The 22,787-nt window shown below is 37.7% G+C and overlaps 1 protein-coding gene across 2 annotated transcripts in view; it reads right to left on the minus strand.

Moving 5' to 3' along the window:
• The window catches only part of ESRRG (estrogen related receptor gamma), a 672,170-nt gene that overhangs the window by 217,959 nt on the left and 431,424 nt on the right, over nucleotides 1-22,787 (minus strand). Inside the window, exon 1 of one of the 2 annotated variants that reach the window (XM_061160035.1) lies at nucleotides 22,517-22,697. The exons of the other annotated variant lie outside the window; for it this stretch is intronic. Within the exon in view, the coding sequence (XP_061016018.1) occupies nucleotides 22,517-22,572 (56 nt within the window). The 5' untranslated portion in view covers nucleotides 22,573-22,697. Of the gene's footprint in view, nucleotides 1-22,516; nucleotides 22,698-22,787 lie in introns of those variants that run through there. 2 annotated transcript variants of the gene reach the window in all.

The raw sequence follows: 22,787 nt of genomic DNA on the forward strand, positions 1-22,787 counted from the left end.
GGGGCAGGCTGGGATAATATTTGTCTATTAACTAAAACTTATTGTACAAACACAGCAAGAAGAGTTGATGCTGGAGTGCTTTATTGACTCGAAAGCCTCGCCTATGGATTTCCTCCTCTGAGGTTTAGAGGAATTCCTATTTCTCATTTACAGGCTATCAGAAAAGGTATATGACCTGTATTTTTTAATTTATATAAATCCACTCAGTCAATCAGCCTGGGCTGAAATTTAATGGATGTATCAGTCATTGTTGGTCCAGGGAGAGAGCAGGCATCAGCATCCGCCATCCCATCTCTCTTCTTACATTACCTCCCCCTCCTTTTTTTCTTTTTTAACCTCCCCACCTCAGATGTCTCCCGTAACTTCAAGCAAGGAAACTTTCAAAGCTGTTGTTTTTAAAGGGAGAAATCCAAGTAAATATAAACTGATGGAAATACAGGAAGACCCTTTGGCTAATTCGTTTTTTTTTTTTAAATCTTCATTTCTCCCATCCATGTGATGGCAATTTTATTACATCTTCAGCAAATTTACAGGAACAAGATGTTCCCCTGACAAATTAATCAGTTTCCAAGCATTTTATCATATAAATAAAATATCACCACAAGAGAGTAAAATCATCAGCTCAACCAGTTGGTTTAACCCTTCCTTAGGAAACTGGCCTGAATAGATTAAGGACCACCTCCGAAACACAGAGGCACAAACACACTCCTTCACTTACTCTTAAAACCATGAGTGCGGCAATCAGACTACTCATAACAAGGCTTTCAGGGACTTGGAACTTGAGAAGCCAGGTGGCAATGTTTAAAAGAGAGATACTTATACCTCTGCTTTAAAAAAATTTTTTTGACTGCACCGCACAGCATGTGACATCTTTAGTTCCCCAACCAGGATTGGACCCACGCCTCCTGCATCTCAAGCCCTGAGTCTTAACTACTAGACCCCCTTAACCTATGGAAGTTCACTCCCCTCCCCTGCTTTTTAAAAGACAGGAGAAACTGAAGACAAAAGGATCTCTACTATGCTAGAATTTATCTTTTCTTTTTCATAGTTTTATTTTGACATTTCCCCTAAATAATCATCATTAAATACTATGTTTTTGTAGTCCTATTCTTACCCTACCATTCTAGGCAGGGAAGAAAAAATGCAAGGCGCTAGGTTTCTGTCTTTACTTCGCTTTCCCCTCTGCTAATTTCAGAAAGTGAATCCAGCAATTATAAGAAGTAGGGGATTGATAAGGAGTTCACACACGCAGGAGAAATAGCTTCAATTCAAGCTTCCCTGACTAATCCTTATTATGACTCATTTCGACTTCAGAATTTGTCGGTTGAGGTAAGAAGCTAATTTGGCTTTGAGAAGTGAAATCTCAGTTTTGTACTTTCCTTCCAGTGCTTCTAACAACCCGTTATTAAGAGCAGAGTAGGAGTGGGCATGAAATATTTATTGAGCGCCCACTCTCACCAAGCATTTTTTTTTTTTTTGCATGCTATTTTATTAGATCGTTAAACTTAACATACTTTAAGTAAGAGCATAAATTTCTCTGGCTTCCAAACCCACAGTCTGTACCACTGTATATCTTACATCGGAAAAATAAAATGCACTATTTTAAAACTTCTACCCAATACGACTCTCAAACTCTGATCCTGAGATGAACAGTAGGACACTCAGCAGATCTTGGCAGGAAATAGTAGCAGAAATGCCCTGGCAGATTTCTCTTAGCTGTTTCATCGCTCTATATGCACGCATGCTGCTCCTTCTGTTTGCACTCATCAGAAGACCTGTCTCCTTTCTTGCCACGGGTTCTCTTGCAACAAATACAACCAAGTTTAATCTAGAGAAATCTGGCATCATGCCTGGGCCAGGTGTGAGACACCAAAATGAAAGATGACCAGGCCATGATGACCATCTTCAGGGCTTATGTAAATATTAATAGCATTCTATTGAGCCCTGTTTGGGGAAACCCTAAATGGTCACCTTACCTCCCTGCTTAGGAGTCCATAAAAATACTGGTAATTTATGTTACATCCTTCTTCTTCCCTATGAATTGGGTAATGAAGTTCTTTATGCGAGGCTATGAAGAAGGAACTTGGATGCTACTATCTGCTACTTATCTCATATAATTAATAATATCGTAACTGCTATTAGAGGGCACTGTTAAAGCAGCTGGGCTTCTCAGGTGGCATCAGTGGTAAAGAACCCACCTGCCATTGAAGGAGAAACAAAAGATGCAAGTTCGATCCCTGGGCCTGGAAGATTCACTGGAGTAGGAAATGTCACCCCACTCTCGTACTCTTGCCTGGAAAACTGCACAGGCAGAGGAACCTGGTGGGGCACAGTCCATGGAGTCACAAAGAATCAGACCTGACTGACAACACAGAACACAGCCTTCCATAAACATAACTGATCTGACTAAACTTTCAAAGCAAATTTCAGGAATAATCATTAAAATGAGGTTTACTTCTGAAACAAATGTGTTACACAAAGGCTTTTAGTGACATTTACTTATTTTGGTTCTAATTAAATCATTATACTCATCAGTTGGCTACATAATTATAAAGTCAGCATTCTTAAAAAGAAAGTAGTAAAACTGATTAATTTCTTTCTGGGTGGTTCCTTGATAAATTATGAAATTTCTCTTTTACATTTCCTGACAAATACTTGGGCACATAGCTTTCTTTAACAGTTGAAGTTCATGTCTTTGAATAACACCCTTCAATGAAAATGCCAATCAAATAAAAATAAAATTGACATCTAGATTATGGATTTTCTGGTCCAATGAGAGAAGATGAAAGAATACATCTGTAAAATGCTAAAAAGAGATGTTTATAGCAAGTACATGTTCATTTACTAAGCTTCCATTGCCATTTTGTGGAAATAAACATACCTTAAACTCTAAACTCTTCCTGTCAAAACAAATGAGGTTGAGCAAGCTCTGGGAGACAGTGAAGGCCAGGGAAGCCTGGTGTGCTGCAGTCCATGGGGTTGCAAAGAGTTGGACACGACTGACTGAACAACAACTAAACTCTAAACTCTTCCTGTCAAAACAAATACACTTTTTATCATGATCCCTCAGGAGGTAAAGAGTCTGCCAGCAATGCCTGAGACACTGGGTTCAATCCCTGGGTCAGGAAGATCCCCTGGAGAAGGAAATGGCAACCCACCCCAGTATTCTTGCCTGGAGAATCCCATGGACAGAGGAGCCTGGTAGGCTATTCCGTCCATGGGGTCGAAAAGAGTCGGACATGACTGACCAACTTCACTTTAAGATAAAGTAAGTTATGACATAACCCAGGCAAAGTTGACACAAGCACATGATCTGATGAAATCATATGCATGTAAATTACTTGAAGATTCTATAAAACTGGCCCTGTTCCGATTAGATTAGAGATGTTCTAACACCTTAACCTCAGAAAACAAAAGGGGATAATAAAACAACGTTCAGGAAGACCCATCCTCAATAAGAACAAAATTTAAAAACAAAAGGCCAGTCAAGGTGAATAAAAGTAATTAAGGCAATGCTTGTGTTCCTGTAAAGATACATTTAAAAACTTTCTCTAAAATATTTCATGACTTTGTATATTGTGTGTGCGCTCAGCCACTCAGTCGTGTCCAACTCTTGGCAACCCCATGGAGCCCACTAGGCTCCTCTGTCCATGGGATTTTCCAGGCAAGAATACTGGAGTGGGTTGCCATTTCCTTCTCCAAGGGATCTTCCTGACCTAGAAATCAAACTCGTGTGTCTTGCACCTCCTGCATTGGCAGGCAGATTCTCTACCACTGAGCCACCTTGGAAGCCCCTGACTTTGTACATTGATGAAGCCTAAAATACCTATAAAGCCTTCTCTAAAGTTGTCAATTAGACACTGAGTCAACTCCTGCTCTTGTAGTTAAACCACCACTATTACCATGCACATGTTACTTCTAATTAATTCATGTCTCTCAACATTGTCCTTTGCCTGTCAAAAGAGTAAGCATTCAATCACCAGCCAACAGTATCCAAGTGCTTTCAGGAGGAATAGATTTGTTTTCCAGGAAAAGATAATATATGAAAAGTCACTAATTCTGAGAAAATATAATCTTTTGAGGGGATCTTTATTTTTGCAATGCTATGCAGCAAAGCTGGGGGTGGGGCTGTGTTGTTCAATGTGAGGCTTGGGGGTGGTGGCGAGAGAGAGCTGGGATGTCAGAGGAAGGAGAAAGATCAGGAGTGAGGCCAAACCAGGTGTGGTCTAGTGCTCCAGAATTTTAACTTAATGCCTTTACATTTTATGGAGTTACTTGGCTTATGACAAACAGCTCATTTTATTTGGCACTGGAAAATGGTTTCAAAGGCAGAAAAAAAGGAATCATCTCAAATATTTTTTTAGAAAGTGACTGGTTAGAAAGATATTTCCTTGAAATAAAAAGTATTTTATTTGAGCAACTTTGAAGCAGGTTGCTGCTTATATTTTAAATTAGTAGAATGGCTCCTTTTCATGCCTGTTTTGCTCCAGATAGATGTTGCTTATTTAAGTGAAGGCTAGAGCTTGACTGGCTCAAAAAAGCAAGTGCATTAAATTCACTTTGCAACTGAACTAAGTCAAGTGTGATAGAGTAAAGAAACACTAAAGAATCTAATCTATTCTAGAACATAAGCACCAAACGCTTCTCCGGACAGATAGAACTGGGGGAACTATTCACAAACACATTCTCTTTTTAATGGCTCTATCATAAGCTTGTCCATTAAAGCATAAAAAAGGTTAGATGTAATACATAACACTATCCATATATCTGTAAGAACCTATACAGTAAAAATAAGGGGGATGCATAAAAAATCATAAATTTAAATGAAGCACCTACCCTCACCCCAAAATTATATTTTATGATTTTCAGGAAAGAAAAAAGGAAGGGTTTGTTTCAAGCCTGGATACTACCATGCCATTCATAGTTCTGGACCTTCATTTAGAATCATTTTCATTCAGACTAGATCTTCCTAGATTTCAATGACAATGTCAGGCCTGTAGAGCCTATTTTGTGAGATACCAGGAAGTCTTTTAAAACCATTATGTTTAAACTTTCCTTATTTTAGTATAAATGGTTTCATTAACTTCAGTTTACCATTTCTTTAAGTATTTTATTTTTGCACTCATCAGGTAATTCCTACAACTTACCGGTCTAGGTAGTTTATCGAGACCCCAAACACACAGTCCTATACAGATTTCTATGATTAAAGCTTTCATTTCATATTTAGTATATATTAATGGACATGCCGAATTCAGTTACAGGGTTTTGTACATAGCAATTACCCAAAAGATTTTTGACTGGCCACCTATACAAATAAAATTAACATCAATCTTTTTCTAACTGTTTTTACCTAGTAGGAAAAAAAAAAATGTATAAATCACGATTCACTAAAAAGTCAAATGTTTTATTCCCCGCTCCCCCTCCCCCACCACAGGCAAAAATCATCAGTTTCAGAAAGGACACAGAGTTGTTTTATTTCTGCTGAAGCTGTGCCTAAAAATATTATATTTCATCAGTTTCACTTATCTTGAAAAGTCCCCAAAGGTTCCCTACCTGAAGCTGGTCATATTTTCAGCGCAAAATAGGCTGAGCCCTGCTATCTAAATCTAGATAAAACTCCTGGGTTTGTAATCTGCACAAAGATCTATACATCTAAATCTCTATGCAAATCAAATGCTTTCCTGCGTTCCTGTGAGCATTCCAAAGCACCCAGGGCTCGGGGAGCAGGAGGAGGTTCTTACAGATTCTTCCCCGGCCCTTCTTCTCCTTTCCCTCTATTTATTTATACTAGCTCCCTAAATAATTCACACTGCCTGCTTTTCAGCCCGAATGTGCCTCAGAAGAGGCCTACAATGAGCGATTGCAGTCACCAGATGGACTCGTGAATGCAGCAGGTGGGGCAGATGGCAAGGCGCCCTGTCTGATGCTGCTTGCTTCGGCATGGGCTGCCTTTCTTTCCAGGTACATTATCATCATCTGAACACTGAGTGGTGTGTAGTTTGGGGGTGGGGTGGAAGTGGGGCGCTGGCAAATCTCTGACATGCATTCCTAGAGGAATCATCAATTACCAGCTGCCCTCTTCCTCCCTGCCCCCCACCTCTAGCAACCCTGGATATTTTACGCTGTTGCTTTGTGAGTGGGTCTGTTAAGACTATGGTGAAGGTTTCGCGATGGACTTTGGCACTAGGCATAAAGAAGGACGCCTGCGTTTTAAAATTCCACCTCGGCTTCATAGCAAGTGAAGAAGAGAGGATTCAAGGGGATGGACACCGGAAAAGTCAGGGAAACTATAAGGGAGAAATGTATTCTTATAGATACTTTGCCAAAAAAAACACAAATGAAGGGAAAAGGTAGGTGAGATGACTCAGCTCCTGTCTGTCATGCCTTTGTATAAAGGTAAGCTGCCCTTTGCATCTGTCGAGTGGAGATCAAAACTGTATCTTTATAGCTTTTCAGTGTTGCAGAAAATATTAGCTGTGCCCGAGTTGAGACAGTTCTGTGTCTCATATTTCTTTAAGTGTCATTTCCAAAAAGTGCAGTATTTCCCTTTCAAAGTTTGTAATTCTATAGTCCTATAAGACAAAAACTGCAATGCCTATCACTTGAAATTGGAAATTTGCAATCTCATGGTGCCAAGCTATCATGAGACAATCACTCAGTAACATGGAGTATAAATTTTAATTGAGCATAAACACTTGACAAAAATTCTCCCGAGATATTTCTGGCATATTCAGATTGGCAATGGTACCATGACACCATGATTTTAATCCTTCTATAAACTTAACTGATGCCAATATAAATCTTATTACCTAACTTCACTAATCATCTAATTATTAACATCTAAAAATGTGAAAGAGAATCATTTTAATGACCTGAAGCAAACCAAGCTGTGTCTTCCCAAAAATAAATAAATAAAACACTTTAATAAAATGCATTCACTGAAGGGAGACTGCAAAGGCAGAAAACTGCTTTGAATTCCATCTTTGAGTCCTCGGGCAAATTGAAATCCCAGGCTTTGGGGAACAGCGATGGGCAGTTTTGTAGGACTGCTGGACAAAGACAGTAGCTGTGAGATTATCTCAAGATTAAGGGCAAGGTTTCCTTATAAAAATTACCTTTCAATAGTCATTTACTTTGATTAGAATGAATTTACTAACTCAGACTTTGCCGTCACAGTCAAACTACACAAATCTAGCATTCAAATGCATCCTCCTTGCTTTTCCTATTATCAGGTAAATGCTTTTTCTTACCTGATCTTTTAAAGACTTTATCCCCCTCTCATTTCCAGTCTAAGAAACAAACCACACACAAGTCATTTAGAGTATTTAAAGATGTAATGGCAATTTTGCTGATCAAAGCCTCAAAGGCTTCACAAGGAAGCAGTCTGGACCAGACTTGACTGCTCCAAGACCCCAATCACACTTGCATAATATTTAGGACTGAAATGTACCATTTCTGATTTGTGTTCTTGAGGGCTAACTTCCTATCGACTTTAAAGGGCCCAAATCAGAAAAGCAGAATGGATGCTTCAATTTGCTTAGGTTTTTTGTAAAACCCCTGCTACCTAAATTCCTGAAATCATTTTCTGAAGATTGACCCAAGTATAAGTTGAAATGTGTGTGTTTTCTTTTTTAATGTACTCAAGATGACTTTATATTTTTATTATTTATTTCAGGATCTTTGTGCCCAAGATAGGACCTATACACAGTCAAATATTTTGGAATGAATGATCAAGAAAAGGCAGTTTAATGCACTAAATTGATTAGTGATTGTAAAAATTGCAAAGGAATGAATGTAATCTTTTTTGATGCAATAAGAGAAGCTACTGTAAGCAATCAATTGGACACCAGAGAGTTGGCTATAAAAACTACACTTCAAAAATCAATTTTAAACTGGTATTTTCTAAACTTGATTTCATTAACTCTCCTTAAGCTACTTGTCCATAACCTAATTAATGTACGTAACCAAAGGTACTTAATAATACTAAACAGAAGGAAATGGACATTTCTTAGAAAGACATTAAAAGACAGATGGTAATAAATTAAAATTTAAAGATATTGTAAAATTAATTTTTAGAATTATACATTTTATGGTGATTTGAATGTCTGTTCAGACTTCCACAATTAAACTGGCAGGCCAGATTATTTCTTAAATAAGAGTAGTAGCCAAGTCTCAGCTAAAAAATAATTGCTATTAAAAAATTAAAAAGCAGTAAGTATAAGCAAAGAGTGATAAAATGAGTGGGTCATTACAATTTTAGCATTGGATGTAAAAGAAAATACAGGTAATGTATGGTATAAGATGCTGCTGAAAGTGAATGATAACTAAAATTTTGATTTTTGACATTGCAGAATTATTCTTTTAGTAAAGTCTATATGATATTCTAAAACAGATGCACCGTATACAACCACCTATATTGGAACATACTTTTGGAGTCTCAGAAATCAGTGTCATGCTATTATATACACATGAAAAAATTTCTGCATTTGCTTTGCCCGTGTTTAAAAAGTTAGTAGACATGTGTCTGTATGTGTGTTTGTGTGTGTGTATGTAACACAATTTCTCTGATTTATTTCCTTATTTTAGATGGCTTTCTAGATGTGAATAAGTCTTAGAGTTTCAAAGTACAAGTTAGTTGAAACCTAACAGAGAAAAATAGATATCCAAATTTTATCCTAATATACAGTATATACAAGAATTAACATAATTTAAAGAGAAACATATATTTATATGTCACCTGTCTCTTTCCCAAACAAAATATGGATAAAGTCCCTCAGATGACATAAATTCAGTGCAATGCCCAATTTGTTAAACTCATGCAGTTCCCTATATTAACTATGACTTCTTTTTTTTTTTTTTTAACTGTGACCTTTTTTGGCCAGTTTAATTGTTCCTAGGCAGGTAGCACTGATTGGAAAAAAGACGAAGGGAGAGTGGTTATGATCTCTAATGAAATTACTTATTTATTTGTGGTTTACCTGCCTAGGGGAAAATAGACACTGAGTCATGTAATTAAACATAAAAAGAATCTTAGAAGAAACCAACCAACCATATTCATAAGAGGCAGGAAATACAACGATCAAATAACTATCAACTTTAAATTTGAGGTAAAGACAGTATCTTTGCAATATTCACCTGTAATCCTGGTTCAAGATTTACCCAGACCACTTTTGCTGTTTGGTTTTTCCTCTTGCTGAACGTCTGAGAAGAATTTTCAAGTTTTGAGTTTAGAGTTTAAAAAAGAGAGAATGAGCAAATGATCTCTAGCATGCCTTCTGGGAACCTCCACAGAATTATTTGCATAGCCCTTGAACACTGTTTAGTAAACAAGGAGTGGACAGGACCAGAGTGGCTTCTATCTTCTAGTCCTGCTGTCCTTTTTCTTTTTTTTTTTTTTTCGGTCTGCTGTCCTTTTTCAAAGCAAGGCAGGGGTTCTGTTTTTAGTACACACTTTGGTTCAGCGTTAATCCTGTTTTATGTTGTTCACACCTGCTGCTGACTAGCAGCCTGCTGATGGGCTGAGGCTCACGCTGCTCAGAGAAATCCCACTAAACTGAGAAGCCGGACAAAAGCTACTGGACGGAGCTGGAAACAAAGCCTGACCAGGGTCCTGAATACAGGAGAAGCAGACCCCACAAAATCTCTCCTCTCATTTGCAAATAAAGTCTCCGATGTCCCAAATTTGCCACCCAACAGTAAATGCAACCAAATGCTTTTTTTTTTTGAAAGCCTAAACCCCATTGGCTTGTCTATATTCCTCAGTTTTTTCATGTCTTTTGGTAAAATGAATGCCAATATATGCCAAGAAAAAAAAAGCTTGCAAGAATCAGGTGTACATGACAGCCACCCTCTGTGTCCTTACCAAAATAATCTGTATCTGAAACAAACCTCATTATTCACTTAAAATATCCTATTGCTCACCTCTCTATTCATGGAATTTTATATCCCAAAATGAACAGATAGTAAATACATATTCTGCCATCCGTGGCCACCGGCTGACCAGGACAGTGACTTGTATACTAAGACAGTTCTCCCCAACCCCCCAGCCTGCACTGCATGTGCCTAATAGCAAACATCAAAAGGAATGACTTCTTTTTTGATCTTAGTACCAGCGATAAATCAAATTCAGTGCCACAGACAGGGGGGAAATGCACTACTAAAGGAAAACTCCAAGACTGACAGTGGGACCAGTCGGAGGCATTCGCTCAATCAAGTTTCAGTAAACGATGCCCACCCTCCCTCTCTCCGGAAACAAGATGTAAGCTGTCATGCGCTTACCCAGAGCGAGAAAAACTTACCCAGTCCTGACGTGACCTTAAGTCAAGATGCACTTTCTGCTGACATTTCCAGTGGTGGTCCCAGAGCCCCTCCCACCCACCAAAAGACAGAGTCAATTCCTTCCTATCTGGGAGTCGGATTCTGCCCGCAGGTGGGCACCGAGAGCTCCTACCAGCCGGCACAGCGCAGCCCCGAGATGAGCCGCACATCTGGGGGTTGGGGGGGGGAGTGGTGTCAAATAAAGACTCTGGGATCATTTTATTACACCTCCCGAAGGACCTTTCCTGCCCGCCACAGCCGATAAAGCCCCATGGGCACCACTGCAAGCACTCAGGGAGCCGCATGTCTGCCTAACCCACAGCAGTGCATAGATTTAACGGAGCACAGTTTTAATACTTCTCTGGGGGGGACGCATGCAAAGCGCTAACTAGCAAACTAAGGTTCTGTTAATGAATGGATGTCCGGACGCCATACTTAAGAGATGCTGGCATCTTGTTCCCAGTTTGCTTTCCAACTATCTGTCCCGAGCAACGTGCTCTTTGGGGGCGGTCAGTCCTCGAGCCTAGCTCCCAGGTTGGCGCATACTCTTCCTCGGCAGGTGAGAAATGTCCAGGGATGCTCAGAAGCAGAGACGCTACCACAGGTGAGAAGCTGGCTAAAGGCACAGTGTTTCAGTGTGTGTAAGACAGTGTTCTTAGGAACTCTCTACTGGTATCAAAGAAAAGAAAAAAGTTGTCAAAAAAACCGATACCCTACTTGCCTTAACTGCAGACAGAATTCATGTGTTTTTCATCATTGGACACAGCCCATTTGAACACTGAAAACATAGTTGTCACTTTCAATTTGTTTATGGGATATGAACAGCATAGGAGTAAATTCAATTATTATGTGGAATCACACAAAACTGCTGATATTTGACCATTTCTTGACCTAGAAAAATGGCCATTTCATGTGGCTCAACCTAATTTAATTAGAATCCTATTATCTCATTTTCATGCAAAAAAAAGCCTTAAGTTTGATTGGGAAATTTCATAACTTTCCTTCTTGTTTTCCCTCAGAAAGCCACCTCTGTGTGTGTGTGTGTGTGTGTTTTTTAATCACTATCAAAATGAGAGATTTTATCAAAGTATATTTCAAGACTTGAGCCTATTAAGATTTGGGGTACACAAGCCATAGCCATCAAAATTTCACTGGAAATCAAGTTTTGCTCATTAGTCCACCGACTCATTCCATAGAGTGTTTCCTCTAAGGCTTGGCCTTGTGAGAAGCAACTTGGCAACCCCATAAAACAAAAGAGCAAATGCTTCATCCCAAGGGCCAAGAGGACACAGCGATGGAAAAAGATGGACAAGTCTCAGCTTTGACGTTCTGAGCTAAAGGACTTGAATCACGGGTGAAGTTTTTTTCCCCCAGTGACTTTGTAAGTTTGCTCAAGACAGAAAGACTTCAGTGGATCTCAGTGGCAGTAGCGTCTCTCAGATCAGGTGATATTTAGCGTTTTGCATGTAGTATTGGCGATGTGATGAATACCCTCAGATAAGAAGGGGAAAAGGAGCTGCCACGTGCAATTGATCATGGTGTTCCACCTGCCTCCGCCTCCAGCGCTGCTCCTAAGTTGGCCCACTTCTGAAGAAAGTGAGACCACCTTCGTTGGAGGATAGCGCTTTCCTCGGGCACAAATTTTTATTTCAGTTTGAATCTTACACCATTACATTGCCAGTGATGCATTTTTATGTTTACAATTGACATCTTCGTCAAAGAATGAAACCTCTGAGCAACGGCTCCAAAGCATGAAGGTTGCCTGCAGTTAAGTACTTAAATTATTTTACACCTAAACGGAGCCCAGTTGTTTTGAGTTAAAATTTAATAAACCTTAAACAGATGACCTTTCTTGCACAGAAAGGCCCAGGGTTACAAAAAAGAAATGAACTTTCCAATGAAATATATTTTAAGGAACTAGTGCTGAACAAAGGGCTAGTTAAAGCTGAATGCTTTGTCAATTTATCAGCTGGTGAACATTCTGTTCCTGAATTCCCCACTCTCGTGGATGTATGGAACGGTGGTGCCTTGCTTAATCGAATACTATTGATTCGACTGTGTCACAGTGATCTCATTGAGAGTAATCAATAGTAATCCAAAATCAATCAATCTGGCTCTTGCACTATCATTTATCAAATCTGAATACGCCAAATTATTTGTAGGCGTCAAATTACAAAGAAGAGAAAAGGGGAAAACCGGGGAAGGTAACGGTTTATACTGAAGAGCAAAACCAGTGTCTTTTTTTTTTTTCCCTTTAAAATGGACGACTACTTGGCCAAATGCATTTATCGTCTCATTAACGTCTCCTAAATTTATAATGAATCTCATTCCATTCTTGGGAAAGAATAAGACTTCTTGTATAGGAGTGAGCTGGTTCAGCACAATCTTGAGAAACTTAAAGATGCCCCAACGTGCGGAGATCACACCAGCATTTTCCAAGTCTGAGTAGCTACGTTTCAAATGCCTGTCATCCATCTGCTGGTAAACAAGGAAACTGGACTGGCAAAGGACAAAACTGCCATCTCTGAGGATAAGAAATGATGGTTAATGGAATCAGAGTGGAAAAAGGAAGAGTTAATTTCTCCAGAGAATGTACACCTAGATGCACCTGCTTATCAAAGAAGCTGCTGTTGGCGCTGAGGGTTCCTTTATCAACATATTCACCTGTAATTTAGTCCAGGTAATAAATCCTTCTATTCATTACAGCACACACTCAAAAGCACTCCTACTATTTAACGTGAATGAAAAAAGGCCCAGAGTGTCTAAAACATTTACTTTCGCTAATGTAAAAGTGTTGGCATTTTACTTCACTCGCGATAAGCTGGTGCCAGTGGAAGTGATTATTCTTTTCTTATTCAAAGCCTATCAGCATTTCGAAAAAGCTCTCTCCATCTTATCAGGTGTATGAACAGCACAGTTACTGAAAACAGTTTGTACGGCTCCTCTCTCTTTCTGCCAAGCTATCTGATAAACCCCCAACTAACTAACTGTATTTACCCACAATCAAACAGACATTGTATCTTCCGCGCGCGGTCGCCACATTCCAGTTTGCCATAGGTTTTTCTGCTGTGACATTAACTTAACAAAAATGTCAGTAGCGTGTACCCCAAACTGACAACAATCAAGAAAACACTATAAAAGCACTCAACTAGAATGCACGACAAACAGAGAGGAAAGCAAAACAAATAAGAATAGTGGAAGGCAATCTCTTTGGAATTTGAGGGGGGCGGGGGATAAAGTGTACCGTGTATGCAAATCGGGATGAAAATCATGCACTTACCTTTGACCAAAGTAAATGATCTTTTAGCAAAACAGATCAATAGACAAACAGCAATTTTAAAAGAAAATACTGCTGACATGGAGGGGGTTCAGCAAAGTTTCTAAGAACTGGGCACGTATTCCCCCCACATTTCAGTTTATATCAGTGTGGGGCAGAGAGGTTCTATAATGTAAGCAAAGTAAGACAATAGACAGTATCACCGAACTTACCCCATAAACCGAAGACAAGATAGAAAGCAAGGCTGTCACATATGGTGACCACATTCTCAGGACAGATTTTCCAATCATTAAAACCCTCATAAATGCTCTAGACATTAAAGTTTTGTTCACTATAAGGAAATAGAAAAATACAAAAAATACAATTTGAGTGTTTAACCCTCATCATTTTTCTCATTCTTCAGACTTAGCCAACTGAACAGTCCCATATAAAGGTACAAAAAAAAGAACCATCCTAAGAGACTAACCTAAGGAGATGATCCACTCTCCATTTCTACCTGGTTAAAAAATGCTTTCAAGAGTTCATGGTTCATACAAATTGAGAGACATCCCTAGTCATTTCTGGGTAGTTCTTCGGAGCATGAAAGACACCAATGATATTTCTAGAACAGAAGAGAAATATGAAACTTATTTGAACAACTGAATAATAAATTCCTAACCCCATGAAAGAATCTCTGCCTGGGCTTCGGTGCATAAATGGTCCATTTGTCCCTCACCTCCTTTTGCTGAATGGCTAGGAGAGAACAGAAAAAGGCAGCCACACGCTCCCACCTGAGCCCAACTCCTGATTCTGTCTAGACTCCAAGAACAGAATGAGCCTTTCCTCAGATGGGGAGAGCAATAAGATGAATTAGCCAAGTGTGCAGTTCAGTACAATTCAGCTGATGGTTGCCTTTCCATCTGTGACACTATGATCCCAAGACTGGTGAGGCAGGTCTCATTTAAGTCTGTGGCTAAAAGGGCTGTTTCTGTCATTTCTTAGGGCCCGGCACCAACTGTATACAGTCACTTTCTCATATATATCTTTTTCTTTCTTTGGCCATGAACTGTTGGTTACGGGTCCAACAGTCCTCCTCAAAATATCTAATCTGTTTTAATAGATCAATGGCTGTAAAGAAAGCATTGATAGAGTATTTTTTCATGTAGGGAAAAATGAACACAATGTAACAAGGCATCTTACATTTTTTTGGAGAAGTTAAAGTGCCACAATAATTTGGAATTATGGAGGGCAAAGAGCTATTGATTGAACAACCTCACATTTGAATTTTTCTCCTAAGTACCTCTGTCTCTATAATTTTTCATATGACTCACTATTTTTGCTCACTCTGAATACAATTTTAGATATTCTTTTCAAAGCAAAATAAATTTTTATAACTACAGACTGTAATAACCTACTAACTGCCTTGAAAAAGGCATCTTTTCAAACATTTTAGCTCCTATTAAGAAACTAAATGTATTTATTTAATGAGTCGTCTGTTTAAATTCTCAGAAGCCACTGTAAATGAATAAAATCTTCCTAGAGCAGATGAAAAAGGAATTCTCACATACAAAAAAACAATTCTGATCATGGAGGAGAAAAAAAGAATTCAGCGCTCTTCTGCCTATTTTCTGTGCGTAAGTTCTTGATTTACTTTTTTAAATTTCATTTTTTAACCTATTGAATTAACCAAGACAAACATGAAAGACAAGATATCTTTTTTTTTCCTAATGTATGCAACACGCAACAAAAAAAGAAATGTCCCTTGTTTAAAGTGGACTGACAAGGCTTTTGATTCTCCACTTGTTAAAATCTTTATATACATCACACTTAAGAGCAACTAAGATTCACCACTTTGGACCTTTTTTAAAACAATGAACCCCACTATTACCTCTTTATTTCCAAGATAGTAAAAAGATTTGAACAAGCTTCAGTTATACTCTTTTTTCTTTTTTTGAACAAAACTCATTATTATCTATGCTTTCTGTAGTCCCACAGAGTTTTAAAGAGAAGTAAGCAAACAATCTGGTTTTCACTGCACTTCTACTAGCCATCAATCTCGGATACAATATGAGAATTTATTGGTTGCTTCCCTTTTATTTAGTACCATCTTAAGCAACTGTTTGCGGAGGTGTATGAGGAAGCAAAGTTAAATTGACACGTCTGTGATATGCCTGACAGCCCTTCGTATGCCTAATATTAATTTGCTTTCTTTGGCTAGGTAAGTGCTGCCAAAGCATATTATATATAATGTGTACTTCCAATCAAAATGATGAAACGTATATATGCGATTTTGTTTCACTCAGAGCAAGGAGAGGAGGCACACAGGCATGTATATGACAGAGACTGCCTTTAATAATCAAAATATAAATCTGCTTTCAACTTCTCTTTTCACAATGCAATCTGATCTTCGATAGGCTCTCCATGAGTTTAACACTTTAAATAACTCTTTAATAGATTTTAAATGCCAAAAACCAGTGTTTTCATTTATTAGACTGTGTGAAAGAATTCCAAATAGCCAGAGGCAGCATTTCTAACGGCTAGTGTTGCATGTTATATATTTATATTCAAATGTACATACAGATCTATGTCAGTATATTGAAATAAGACTTTAATTGGCCAGTGAGAAGCCAATTTATTTAAAACTGTACTTTTTCTTTTATTGCTTTGCCTCAGTGAGTTACCTTCCAAATATACATGCATTGCCATCAATTAAAATGACAAAACATTTGAAAAATCAAAACATAAAAAAGCAAGCTTCTTCCAGACATTTAAAAATATTTTTTATAAATTAAAAAAGGAGCTGCATGAAGGTATACATACACAACACATATACAACCTATATCTGCTCAATTTGATGGTTTTGCATAGTTGATTAGAAAATACATTTGGAAAATACTGAGAAATAGTGTCCAAATCAAAGAAAAAGAAACATCTGGCACTTCTGTAAAGAAAAAGAGAAAGGATGTTTGTTATAACTAAATGGAAATTATTTTTATTAGCTAGGTTTCCCAGACTTTGACAGCAGAAATCTAAAATGAACTTGAAACAAGAATAAGATGCCAGGTAAATCCTTCAAAAGGCAGAAGGCTGTCACTTAACACTCTCAGATAATAAAGGAGCTAACTTTCAGCAGATGGATTGGCATAAAGAAACAGCAAGATGTTTTTAAACAAGAAACATTAAATCTGTTTAAGTATTATACAAGCATATAAAGGTAGGAAATGAATCTAGGAATTCAAACAAAATATGCATTAGAACAGAATTTGAATAGAAAGATCATTTGGATAAATGTTTTCTCTCAACACTCACTCAGATTTACTGAGCAAAACCACAGACCTTTAAACTTACCTCTGAGAATAAAATTCAAAAATTCACAAATCTATGATGTATTTCACATGCATATAATGATAATTAATTTTCTATATTTGCTTTTGGCAAAAAAGAAAATGACATATTTATATAGTGCAGATAAGGGAAATTTTTATTTTGCATTTATTTAAAAGCTATCATGTTAAAAAAAAAAAAAGCTATCATGTTTTCATTAAGATATATTTATCAGGCTCAACTATATAAGAAAACAATGTAGCTAAGAGCTAATTCAAAACTGGTTCTTGGATATGGGCCCAAACCATTAAATTATGTAGTTAATACTAGTGGCTTATTTCCTATTTTACAAATTATTTATGATTTCTATATACTGAATTTCAAAATGATAATAATTAAAAATATATAAAATCAGAAACAAATTAATATATTAGGTTACCTGCTATCTGTCATTTATATAGCAGCTAAATCAATTTAGTTTAAAATCAGACTTGGTAAATACCTGAAATACTAATTCAAGGTTAAAATGATGCCTAGGAAATTTAACTAGACACTAGCTGATTAGAAAAACACTTGAGATCCACTTTATTATATAAATACACAAGGACACTCTCAGCAGCACACCTATATTCTACATACATACTTCTTCCCGTGTCTATATATGTATTTCACCTGCATACTATACATGCACATAAATGCACACACATGTGTGTAGTATATTCTACAGACTGCTTTGGATTTTAAAGTAGCGTATGCATAGCTATTTATTTACAATGGGATAGACCATGGACATCCAATATACATGGCTATGAATATAATAATCAACAGCAAAATATACAAAATGCAGTAAGAGAAAATGTCAAGAGGCAGAGATGCTGGGTGTCATCCCCGGACTCTCAAATACACACATAAGTATGATTGGAGAAAGAGAACCTAAATATTTCACTGTCAGAAAATGTAGAAAACAGCAATTCATTTCTATCTCATGTGCTTTAGGACAATGACAATTTAATACAAGGCCAGTGGATGTAAAAGAGATAAAAACTGAACAAACTGGGCCAGGGCAATCAAAGATTTTCTCCAGAGAGCTGGCTAGGACCGGAGCTCATATGCACTTACAACAGATCAACATTGTATTGTTTCTCTCTGCTATGAATTTGCTATGAAGCAAAATTCAGAGCAGAGCTTATCTGCTGCAATGACTTGAAACTTCTACTGAGATACCTCAACGCTCTCCTCTTATTTCCAAACGCTTGGTAGGTGATTCTGAAAAGTTTATTTGATATTAATTGCTGTCACAGAAATCATGGCTATCAACTGCCACTTGTATGACAAAGTATCAACCACAAGCACAGATTTTGATTTATTTTTATGAAATAACATAAGCAAAGCATTCGGTGCCGAACAGCACTTAGGAAGTCAAACAAAGAAATATTTTGTTTAGTCACTAGGCTAAGACAAATGTTGAGGAATTTTTCAGAAGTGATACAGACTTGAGATTAGGCATTATGCCTACCTTCCCAAAGAACGGCTTCTTCTTTGTCTGTAGTTCTTGCAGGAGTGAGGTATTGTGAAAGTATTGTTAAACAGAGTCATAGAGAAGTTACCTGCCCCCTTTGATGAATAGCACCATGGACCTAAAATTAATTGCAAAAGTATGGCCTGGCTAATGAGATGGTCCTAATCTTTTTTTTAGCACAGGAAGCACAAGTATTTTTCTACTGGCTCAATATTTTACAAAAACGCCTAAAGTATTCTTAACTCAGTAAAAATATTATTCAAAAGACCTCAAAGACACAAAATAACACAAATTCTAAGATCTAGAAAATTCGGAATGAAAACTAATTTCCTGTATTATTTTCTTTCTAAATCTTCTATTTTCTTTTTTGCTTTGAAAAGAAGGACAGCAGCAAAAAAAATCTTTTCTCTGACTTGTATTAGCATTTTTTAAAGCTGAATTACAATACCATTCTTTATAAGATGACCAATATATATCACAGGTCAGATTAAATCAAAGAAATATATCAAAGGCCGTCAATTTAGAATAGGAAAAAAAAAAAAGAACAATGATGCCGTATTAGGGGGAAAACACTACAAAAATGATCATCCATGCAAGAGAATTAATGGATATCCACAAGGGCTTTGCTAATAACATGGGTTAATTACCACTGCAACACACTAGGCTCAGTAAATAAAGCAGCCGTGCCATAAACACATTAAGATGAGGAACCATCACTGTAAGAACCAGCCAACACCATCACCCTTGCCTCTGACCAGGAAATGGGAAGCTGATTCCCAGCCCTTTCTGCAAAAGGAGGATTTCTAAACTTACCACCTAATGTGTACAGGGTAATACATAAATACACGGACACAAAGGGCTATGAGACACAGGGTGTCCAGCACTTACTCACCACTCCCATTCACCACTGATTCTCTTAACTCAGAACACTTTTTTTGCTTACTCCAAGGAGAAAATCATATGTTACATAATTCACACTGTCCAGATATTTCGACTATACGTAGTTTGGGATATGTGGTTATTTAATTTTTAGAGAAACAGAATTAATCTGTCCACTTTAGGGATGTGATGGGCAAGGTTATGAGACTCCACAGCTCAGGAACATTCACCCCTAAGTGCAGCCAGTTGCCACTTCCAGCAATTTACAAAGAAATCATCTGAAATCCCCTACCTTTAAGGCTGCAGGTGTTTTCAACAGATTTATAGAGAAGAAACAGGAAGAAAAGTAACATGAGCTCCATGTCTGCAGTTTAAGTATTCTTTCTTTGAAAAATAAACTTAAAGAGTCTGTTCATAGTTCTCAAATAATATCACATCTAAAGTGACTTCGGCAAGCTCCTATCTTTTTTAGAAAATTGCCTCCACTCTGATTTAGGTTTTTTGTTGTTGTTGTTATTGTATACATTTTTCCTTCCAGCCTATGTTTATCCCATGTATTTTGACATTATAATATTACTTTTGGATAGTTGTATTTCAGTTTACTTTAGCTTTTAACAAGGAGCGATGAGGCAGAGAAAAGAATCAAAACCCTGAAGCAGAAAGAGTAAACCTTACAAAATAAAACTTGCATAGCTCCAAACAGGAATTTAAAAAAAACAAACACAAATCTGTTTAATTTTTGAGGTCTGGATTTTCATGATCGGGCTGAAATTCAAATACTAAACTGTTCCCTCCTAGCCTTGCCTGTTTTGGAGTGTTTCAATTGCCTTTCCTTCTTCCAACAGCTGTGACAACTGCTAAAACAGTCAGTAAAATTAAGTCCGCTCTATAATCCTGTAGTCAATGTTACATTTTAATCAGAGGTTGAAAGAGAACCGTGATGAGCACACTCATTTAGAATGATTAGACTGACACATATGTCAAAATGAACAGATATATTATTTTCATCTATTTATGCTATCAGTTATTACTGCTATTAAATGTGAAACAAGCTTTCAAGTATTATGCTCTTTAATGCACTGGCACATTTCCCAAAATTAAAAAAAAAAAAAATACAGAGTTATAGGTTAACATTTTAGGCTCTCCTAATGGTGGTCAATAAATTGCAGGAATCTTTTCAACAGCCTCCACAGCAGAAATTGTCCAATATTCTCCTCTGAAACTGCATAACTCTGGTTTCATTTCTGTGTATACACACACGTGATGGGGTTTAACCCAGCACAATTACTATGAATATTAATAGCATGTATAAATTCTGTGGTTTATTAATTGAGACAGAGAGGCAGATGCGTTACTAAGCATTAGATCTTTCTGTCTGTCCAGTGAACCACGTAACCATCAGAGCTGCATCCAAACAATAAATCTGTATTTTTTAAAGATGACTTTTAATTGAGCCAAAAAGGAAAGCTAGTTTGAATCTTGCGCCAAAGCCAAAAGGACATGTGTCCTGATTTCATTTAAATGCATCTGCTTTAAGAGGCTTATCTAAACTAATTATTCAAATTAGCTATAAGAAGTTAAATTCAAGGAAACTATTTTACAAAGAAGGCTAGGGGGGAGGCAGATTTTTAAAGTTTGTTTTGTTTATTTATTTATGAGAGAAAGTTCCGAATTGAGTGAGCTTGGATAATGCATTCTTCCTGACATGAAGGTGTATTAAATTCTCCAGTGCTACAGCCTCAGGTGTACTAACCTTCAAACTCCACTTGAGTGGGCAGTCCTACCTTTGTTTATTTTTCATTTTTATTTTCACACAATTTAAGGTTTCTTCCTTGGAGCGTTTGCAACTGACGCAAGCACTGCCTTCCAATCTTTCGGTTCTTCCTAAGTCCATCTCTGGGCTAACATCCCTGGTGTGAGTGTGTATGTGTGCAAGCACGTCTACAGACACACATACACACACACTCACACTCAAACACATGAGGAGCCACTGAGACTGCAAGTCACTTTTCATCTCTTGCTTAATTACAAAGCAAGGCAATATGCAGTCACTAAGGACCGCTAGTGGACATCTACCTATAATGCATGACCTCCTCCTCTCGAGGGTTTTATGTTTTCTTCACAATCTAGAGAGAACTGTTTGCCAAGAGCACTCTTTTCAGAATTATAACAGTTGGTATTACTGTAATGGGAAAGCAAAGCCATATAACTGACTCAACAGAAAGAGGAACCAGTGACAGTTACTGTGATAAACTAGTATTTTATCTTAACCGTGGGTTGAAATTAAGTTTATGACCTACTCATTTACCCAGGAATGCCTAATTTACTCCTTTTACCCACTCCTCACTTCTCCCCCACCCTGAGCAAAACAAATATGCATATTTCCATGGGCATAAAGATATTCATAAATACGAATGAAACTGCATCTAAGGACAAAAGTACTTCTCTGTATTTTTGGGCATGATACATGAAACAAATCCACAATCTCAGCATCGTCTGTTCAAGGAGAAATTTAAAAAGTCACTACTGTTTCTTCTTTAGTTTTTTTTTTTCTCCCTTTAAATATTTATAGCGTGTGAAAAATCTCATGTTACTTAATGGACTGATTTGTCAGTTAAGTGCTGACTTAATGCTAACCATGCAAATAACATTATTCTAGCCCCGGCTTGCATAGGGCTAGTTTTAAATTGTTCTCTGAAGGAGAATTAGTAAATGTGCAATTTTGCCTCTAACTCTGCGCGGTAAGAAATGACAGGGAGCTGAAAATATCTGTCAAGCTGCAAATACATAAGAGGCACTCAATAGTATAAATCATTTTGAATATTGTATTTTAAAGCATCTTTCCTTGGGAAAATGGGTCCTAGTAAAAGATGCATTTTAACAGTTCACTAAGCATTTGTGCCAAGTGCCTATTCTTAGCACCTGAATAAGAAGTGACTGTCACACAGCTGTTTTACTGACAGTCCCTGAGCTTTGCCTCAAAGGTAACATCGTAGTCAGAGAACAATTCTCGACTTCCTGAATTAGGAGATCACCCTCAACACAAAAGGCAGAAGGCAGACACAAACAAGCACTCGTGCACATGAAATACCCAGGGCATTACCTGAATCAGGGCGCCAAGATCCATCCCGTCCACCCCCACACCCCCCGCCACACACACACACACACACACGCGCGCACCCCCACGACGAGTTTTAAAAAGGAAAGAAAAAGGTACCTACTCTTCCTCGTAGTGCAGGGAAAAAGATTCAGGAAGGCAAAGTTCTACCGAATCCATGTGCGACCGGCAACCATTATTTGTGTACCCCCGCTATAAATCAAAGTTTCCTTGACAGAGCACAGTGCAATTAACACAAATGTTCTCCTAGTGACAAGCCTATAGGCACAGCCAGTTGGGACCAGAGCTCTCACACTCTCCTAATCAAGGACTTAAAGCCCCGATTGGAGCTTATTAATATGAAGTAGAGCTTAACATATGCAGTCCCACCGGCC

This window comes from Dama dama, chromosome 14 (assembly GCF_033118175.1).
Source record: "Dama dama isolate Ldn47 chromosome 14, ASM3311817v1, whole genome shotgun sequence".
Taxonomy (NCBI): Eukaryota; Metazoa; Chordata; class Mammalia; order Artiodactyla; family Cervidae; genus Dama; species Dama dama.